Raw genomic sequence first — 8563 nt, forward strand, 5'->3', positions numbered from 1 at the left:
CTTCACAGCTGAAACATATCTACAACAAATCGATCATGGCGCGGCACTGGAATTGGTTGAACCGATCCTACTCGTCCTTCTTGCCGCAGCAGCAGAAGCACTCCAGGCAGTGCTCGCAGGCCTCGTAGCAGCAGAAGCAGCAGCACAGCATGAAGGCGCTGCAAGCAGGGCAAGAAAATAACAAAAAATCAATTTCATTACTTATGAATGTGTAGGTTTAATTTTCTTCGATGTTTGTGCAAAACATGGGATTGTGCATATGCCAGCAGTTGTACATGGATAGTTTTTGCAGAACTCTCTTCTTCTTATTAATATACGTCGAACCGCGAGGTTCAGGATCTTAAAAAAAAAGTTTTTGCAGAACAAGTCATGATCGAGTAGCTTGTGGTGATCTTACTGACCAGGCATAGAGGAAGCCCTTCTCCTCATGGCGCTTCTTGACGTGCTCCATGGCCGATAGCTTCCGGCCCTCGCTCTGCGAAGGCTCATCCATTATCGCAGCCGCCTCTTCTTTTCGACAGAAAGGAACACTGCAGTCTACTGAAAAAGAGGTGAAGAAGAAGGTGGTGGCAGCTAAGGGAGGCGTGGCTTGTTTTTGCACCCGTTCTAGAGTGGTATATAAGGAGAAGGCTGGCTAGAGCATGTAGCTTACCTAACCCCTTGCTTCTTGTCACGTTGTTTCAACATTCATTGGCAGTGCAATCTTTTGATTTCAGAAAACAGCATGGACAGTCGGCAGTGTATTATTGTTTCATTTTTTTTTGTAAGCTCTTGGCGATAAGCTCGCACGCAATCATCATGCTCCCCACCAATTTCAAACCCTGGGCAATGGGCATGCAGATTTTTCGCTAGATGCCTTGGAAGATGTCTTATATGTCACTGTGAGATAGGGAGGTGTAAACGGTGCGGATAAGTTGGCCTTTGACAGGGCATTAGCTCTTGCAAGTGGTCAGGCTGTGTCAACGTGTCATGTGTGCAAACTATGCAAATAAAGGCTGGAACAAGTATGCATTTAATAAGAAGCTCCTGCAAGTTGCAACAGATGGAACGAATTTAACGAAAAGGCAGTATTCCTTAACATGCCATTTACATTACCACATCATTGGCTTTAGACTTTGAGATCTTTCAGGCTTCAAAAGAAGCTGTCATTTGCTTATTAAAGAGGCAAAGAAGGGACTTGGTGCCAAAATGATATAACTGTCAATAGCAAAAACAGGTGAATGATATAACTTTTAATTTGTGTGATCAGCTTACAGATTTCCATTGTACGCACTGTCATGCTATTGTGTGGTTTATTTTGCAGTTTGTAGTGCCAAATTTATCGTGCCAAAGAATTTATACAAATATTACAAATTTAGCATTTCTGACAAAACAATGCCATGTAGGAAACTTGATATATATAGGTACTTCATAAGTCTTCAGCATGTGCAGGATTTTGCACCACTTGCAGTTCTTAGGTTACGAGATAGGCTCCTGTTTAACATTCAACAAGCACAATAATCCAAGGTTAAGACCCCTCAAAAAATAATCCAAGGTTAAGATTTATCATGGTGACATTCCACCTAATGGGATCCAAGCAAAGCGAACCATAAATCATTTATCGCTTCATCATTATCATATCATGTGCGTCATGATTCAACGTTAAGACATAGCTCATGTTCCATGAGCATTTCCAAAATTTCATTTTTCATAAGCGGTTGGAGTATTGTTTTCGGACGTTATTTTCAGTGACTCATCTGTGCCCCAGTCTCCACTACCTGTAACCATCAATCTCAATGAGCACCAGCACTATGAGTTGATTTGAGGTTATGTTGTCTAGTATTATGGGTGTGAGGTACCCATGTAGCAACCCATCCAAATCTATCCAACCAATCACATGAGCTGCCGTGTGGAGGGTGCATAACATGACTGATTCTAAGGCATGAACGGTCAGGGTTCAGAGAATATCTCGTGCATCAGCATATCTCTCTCATGGGGAAATAATGTTGGTTACAGTTCATCTATATATGCTTTTTGTCTGAGTTGAACTAGCACCACTCCCTCTACAATCCTTTACTTGCAACTTGTCTACACCATGATTTGTCCTTGTTTCGAACCGAGATTGATGTAAGAATTTTTAAGAAGAATTGGAATTATATTGTTACAAATGAGGTATTTTTAAACTGGTAATGTTACTGACTGATTAGAAGTTTTCAATGAAACTTGCCTATGGATCTGGAGAATGATTAATGAACGCTGCGGCCACCTGGTTCAATGGCTATTTTAGCATCTTCCTATCCTTGATTTTGATTTCTTAAGCTGGAGCACTGCACTGGTGTCAGCAAAGCAGATCTGCACGAAATCTGCTCCAAGACTGCCACCTGTCGATGTGGACTTGCATGTTTATCAACAAAAATCATGATTTGGTTCTAAAAATAAATCACATTCAGAGTAGCATGTACCGAATTGGTGATGGGACCGATATGAACAAATCCAAGTGCTATGATTGGGTTTGATGGCATGATCTCTGATGTGCAGTTTGTAATTGGATAATCCATCATGACGGCAAGAGCATATCCGTAATTTGCAAGAAACTCGTAGGAATCAGGAAACAGTTAAGAAAGATTATAGAAGTGGGTGGAGTTCATGTCATTGATCAATTTTCCAGTCTTTAGTTTACGCTTGTAATTCAAGAATTGTCTATGCAATCATGCACTGGATACTGTTCAATCAGGCAAGTGTTATGGTAAAGTTCTGGAAGCAAATAACTATATGTAGGGAAAAAGGAAGAGCTATTTACAGCCCATGTGGCACTGTATGTTTCAGTGGCAGGACTCATGAACAGCACAACAGCCTTTGTTACTACTGCACAGATTCAGGCCTCGCAACCTGCAAAGACAGAGACAACAGGACTTGAAGAAACCACTAATTTTTTCTGCTTAAAGACAATCTTAAAACTTCTATATAAGCAGATGGCGTAATATCGAGACTAAGTCTAAAGTTTTCGTTGTTTCTAATAACTTGTCATTACGAGAAATTTGCAAAAATAGGACTGCAAACATTGGCCTTTGCTATTTTGACATTGGACCCACATTTCATAGACTCAGATGGTCCCACAATATCGAGGCTAAGTCTAAAGTTTTCGTTGTTTCTAATAACTTGTCATTGCGAGAAATTTGCAAAAATAGGATTGCAAACATTGGCCTTTGCGAGTGGTCAATGTTTGCAGTCCTAAAATCACAATTTTTTCTGTCATTGCATATATGTCAATCTGAGAGAAAGGATACCTGCACGGCTATACCCATCACAACTCCTTACAGAGCACGTTAAGCTGTCCATTCCAGTTCACCAAAGTCACAAGCCTGACTTCATCACTTCAAGAATGGCGAGCTGGGCAGCCACCCACATTTGACGAGGCCATAGGCCATAGCCGCCAGCAAAGGAAACTTGGAACAACTCAGATTATGTATCCTAACAATTACAAAGATTCAGCATCAGGAATATGTTTCTCTAAGATGCGATCGGACCAGAACACACTGGGGGACACAGCCCAGCAGTCGAGTACGAGGCGTGGACTTCCGCATCATGCTGGGACAACTAGTCTGCTAGAACCCTAGAACAGTACTTATGTACACCAGTCACCAGGTAGTTTTCGTCATTTCACCTTCTTTTTCTTCCCACCTTCTGGTGACTTTCTTCCTATACAAGTATATAACCTATGTAAGTTGCATCACAACTAGTATGACTTGCTGACCAGTCTGTTCCCAGTAAGGAAGAGAAAGCACTTGTTCCAAGGTAATCAAGTCCGTGAAGCTAAAATTCGCCAGCTGAGACTGGAGTCAATGTTCCCATGGCATTGGTTTTCTTTGGCCTCCACATAGTCCGTGCCTTCACAATGGTATGCCCTGACTCAAGGCAAAGCAAATGCTCACACTGCAAGGTTGTTTCTCCTGAGCCATCAATGCAGTCAGTGAACACCGTGGTGTGCGACTGCAGCACACTGTCTCTGCCACATTCCCTCTTGTAGTCTAGGACAATGGTAGCCAGCTCGTGATTCTCAAATATAGAGATTGGAGCACTCTGGTGGGGAAATAAGTGCAAAAGGTCAGAGGGTGGTGAAAATACAGTAAATAAGCACTACATCTTTATGTCAACGGAAAAGGTAAACACCAGGCAACAAATTATGTGAACTAGTGAAATGCTGTAAACCGTAGTCCAAAACTATGTTAATTGTGCCAGGCATGTTGCCTGGCTCAAGGCCAATGAACCAGGTGGGGATGCCTCTCACCACTATTGATCCTTAAAAATGATTGAGCTAAATGAATAGGGAAGGTGTCCGGTCAATAGACTATCACGAATTACAGTATGAAGCCCAATATTAGAGAAATATTTGCATAAAAAACTGCAAACTGGGATTCAAGCGTCAAGTTTTAGATCAAAGGGCAAACAGAAATAAAAGCGTGTGGTTGTGTACCAAGTGACCAACTGAACATGTTAATTATCTGGAAATAGCATTCTGTGTCCCCCTTGTGCAATATGTAAGGAAATTGTACATTCAGACAGACACCTGAGCAATTGAACAGCATCTGGCTGTCCAGGGTAGATTAGCGCAGAAAACACTTTACTAGCAACAACAGGCATGCCTTTTATATTCTCAACATAATATAAACTATGCGGCCGATTTAATTATCCGAAGATATCCGAAGTAAAATTTTGTCACATGCCAAAAAAATATCACATTCAGCTACAATGCGGCTGATCCAAATAATTAGCTCAGCAATATATAAACTATGGAAACAATCCAAAAAAAACCATCAACAGTGTATAAACTACTCGGAATCAAAATTAGCAGAGCAATAAATGTTTATGTACATCGCAAAGACCATTTTGTTAATCTCAAGGATCCAGTCATCAAAATAATGGGCATAAACATAAACAGAGCACCATCTAGATGGAGATAAAAGTAACAATGTTTTTACCTCAAGAATCCACCCAATGTATCTAACATTGTTGACATGCTGGTTGGGATCAAGGTCAGCCCATCGAGGCTGCATTATATTACATACCAGTAACCATAAGTTACATAACTAACAAACACTACCAACCATAGGATAAGACATCAATTTATAGCGTGTGCAATACTTACAGTCAAACCTGTTCGGACATATTTTCTAGCCATGGGTCCACCATTCCCTGGCAATTTCGGAAGTTTAGGGCTGTCTTCATCAGCGATAGCAGTGCGCTCAAAAAAGTATGGTGCTATTTCAGTTCTCACTTCATCAGGAATCCTTGCGAGTTTTCTAGTATGCTTATGCATCATAACCCATTTACTGCACGTTTTGCCAAAGCATAAGGAGAAAATATCAGTAAAAGCAAATGGCTAGATGACAAAATTCTAAATATAGATCTGTGCTGTAAGAAACTAAAATGCATGCATAAATCAATAGCAATATGATAGGGAGGACAGTCAAATGGCAATTGTCTATGCTGTGATGTTATTAATTTAAATAAAAAACTCGGCCTACGGGGGAAGAAATCCCCAAGCATTGAATAAGAGAAGACCTCTCACGCAGGCCGAGAAAACCCCCGAACCCCTACCCCACCCTTCCAAAGGGGCGCCATTACCCATGTGAGTGCGGGGCGGGACCTTCCTTTCGTGCTTTGGCGTGGCGGCGGGCGAGAGGATTTTTTTAACCTCAGTTTGAAATTTGCTCCCAGAGTCGAACTCAGGACTTGAGGAGTGCTATTAAGGCCGCCTAACCAATCTGGCTAGGCACCCGTTCGTATTAATTAATTTAAATAAGGTGCAGTATAAAGATGAAAACCTTGTAGCCCTCAATATAGTCTGGCCTGTGTTACGATCATGAAAATGCCAATCTCTACGCATTCCGTTTTTACCATGACCACTGTACCATGTATCTATGCCCACTGTATCACCCCTGCATAAGAATTAAAAAACATTTAATTTTCATAAAACAATAGAGCCTTAGATTACCTAAATCCACCTAGGTCAAAAGAAGTAACACATGATGAAACATATGAAGCACTCCTGCATATTCGAGTAACATGATGAAACAGATGGGTTCAAAATATATCAAGGTTCAACTACATGATGAAATAGTAATAACATGGTGTAACATATATCGATGTTCAAAATTACAACCTATAGATGATACCTAATTTAGCAGTACTTAATTGCGAACACTTTCCAAGCTGAGGTTCCTATTAAAATAGACATCAAACCACCTACTTTTTAAATATCACTATCACAATTATCATCAACGACTTTTAGGTCCCCAATGAATGAGGTAGAAGCTCCATATGGAAAATTTGTAGTGTGCAATGAATTAATCACACATGTCCTTGTCAAAACCAAATTAGATATAGTTTCTGCATCGCTAAGCAATAACCAAAGTGTGAATATGCCATTTGACCCCATCAAGCCATCTGATTGGACATGAAAGCTCATAAATTGAAGCATGCAATAGTTTGAAATTTTCTCGCAAGAATACTTGACACATAATTTCTCACCAATAATAACATCACCATCATAATCCCAACCAAACATTCTAAAGGCACTGAAAAGATGTACTAATATTGTGCCTTAACTGCTGCAGAGGGTCCTCTTTCTAACCTATCGTGGTACAGCAAGTTCACAAAGTCAGAAGCAAGAGACAACAGTTATTTATGACCCCCTAGCTTTGACAACTCCACAGCCAACATTATTAGCATAATTTTTTTTGTAAAAAGTAGAAATCATTTAAGCCCAGAAACTATAGCCAATTCAGCGTGAGGACTCAAATAACAGCAAAAGGATAGTTTGCAATCTGTACCAGCATGGGTACTGCTCCACCAGGACCTGCATTTGACTGACAACCCAAAGCAAGTTGCGTTTACTCATCTCCGGAGTCGAACCAAAGCCATCGCCCAGCAGCCCAGCGCTCTTGACATGATTCAGCGCCGTCTCCTGCACACACAGAAACAGAATGAAACAACAAAATTAGAATCCATTGTGAGCACCTACGGCACAATCAGAGGCTGTGCAGCCTGTGCTTCACGGTTACCCACCTGCAAATGGTTCATAAGCGTCTCTATCGATGCCGTCCGATCGGCCCCGATCTCGTACGACCGGATGGAGAAGTCCTGCCGGAATACCTGCTCACTGAAGCCGAACGTGTCGATGAGCATCTCCGGCCGCTTGGGCTTCCAGTCGACCAGCGTCCACTGCTGCTCCGCCACCAAGAAAATGGTCGTGATGGCCGCGAGCAGCACGCTCCAATCCGGCAGCTGGTTGTAGAACGTCCTCGGGGCCGAGGGGCGGGCCGCCTCGTCCTCACCGTCAGTCACCGCAGCCTTGCCGCCGCCGCTCACCTTGGGGACGGCGGCGCGCAACCTCGCCGAGGACCTCGCCACGCCCGCGTTTCCGGCGACCCCACGCATGTCCAGGCTGTCCTTGGACGACCCGCCCGTGCCGTTCTTGGACGCCGGCGCCGGCGCCAGAAATAACGCCGACGAGGCGACGGAGGCGGCCATGTGAGGACTGTGGATACGGCCGCACAGGCACAGCTCCCGCGTCCAGTCAAATCGAAGAAGCCAAGCTGGATTTCATAGGGGAACAGGAACAGCTTCAGATTCTGGAAAAGATGGCAACTTTTTCGATTAATCGGCTGGCGATGGAAGAATTCTTTGAACAGAAACTTCGCACTTCATCACAGGGTGCTGGAATATGGGAGAAGGGACCACTACGTGTACCGATTTATCAAAGCAAAACTCTTCTAATCACTCAAGTGGAAAAATTTATTAATTTAGCATGACGGTAAAGCCCCAGTCCTACTACCGATCGAAGAAGCCAAGCGTTCCAGATGAGCCTCCATCTCTTTCCAGCAAAACCAGTTAAGATCATCGGCTGTTCCTGGGCTCTTGGTACTTGGAAACCAAGAATCCAACCGACCGACCAACCAACCCGAAAGGAAAAGGGGGCGTTGTACCCATGAAGCATGTACAGAGCCCCGAGACCAGCGAGAACTATCCGGGCCCGGCACGGCAGAGAGGGCGACTGCGCCGCGAGGAGGAGACGCGGGGACAAACCTCACGAGCTAGAGCCTTTGCGGGGCGCCGGTTCGCTTCCTCCTCCTCGCTGTGCTCTCGCCGCCGCTACTGGACACGGCGATCGCGCCGCGACGGCGAGCAGCTGCGCCTGAGGCGGCGGCGAGGCGAGGAAGCAGGACGCGCGTGGTGGGCCGCCGCTTCGAAGTGGCTGGCTGGCCTCGGAGGTGGGCCGCGGCCCTTTTAAAAGGCTAGATTCGGCTTGCTGCCAATTGACACTTCTACCCTCGGAGGTCAGCTATAGACTCCGGAGTCAACGGACAGTCCAGGGAGAATCTGGGGATGGAGAAAAGGCCCTTCTCCAACGTTTGGCGAGACTTCTTTTTCAAGGAAAAAAAAAGTTTGGCCAGACGCCGTCAAATGTGAAGCGTACACAACATCGCATGTGTTGCTTAAACAAATTCATTTGTGTACAGTAAGACACACGCACATTAAGACCTTCTGTTTGTATGGCGTATATTTGAGACTAGATTTGCTC

The 8563-nt window shown here is 43.9% G+C and overlaps 1 protein-coding gene across 3 annotated transcripts; it reads right to left on the minus strand.

The window, feature by feature from the left end:
• Positions 1-3251: 3251 nt before the first annotated feature.
• Positions 3252-8251, minus strand: LOC120686506 (palmitoyl-acyl carrier protein thioesterase, chloroplastic-like). Of its 3 annotated transcripts, none has more exons than XM_039968801.1 (7): positions 8068-8240; positions 7048-7613; positions 6813-6946; positions 5805-5918; positions 5126-5309; positions 4959-5027; positions 3252-4059 (listed from the first exon to the last, which is right to left on the minus strand). In XM_039968801.1, exons 2-7 carry the CDS (start codon positions 7510-7512, stop codon positions 3793-3795), a joined length of 1233 nt encoding a protein of 410 aa, XP_039824735.1. In that variant the 5' UTR covers positions 7513-7613; positions 8068-8240; the 3' UTR covers positions 3252-3792. The 3 variants fall into 3 exon arrangements, with proteins under 3 accessions (XP_039824735.1, XP_039824686.1, XP_039824794.1); XM_039968752.1 differs by having other exon boundaries at positions 3299-4059; positions 7048-7577; positions 8068-8251; XM_039968860.1 differs by lacking the exon at positions 5805-5918 and having other exon boundaries at positions 3299-4059; positions 8068-8241.
• Positions 8252-8563: the final 312 nt, after the last annotated feature.

Source organism: Panicum virgatum, chromosome 1K, assembly GCF_016808335.1.
Source record: "Panicum virgatum strain AP13 chromosome 1K, P.virgatum_v5, whole genome shotgun sequence".
NCBI classification, from domain to species: Eukaryota; Viridiplantae; Streptophyta; class Magnoliopsida; order Poales; family Poaceae; genus Panicum; species Panicum virgatum.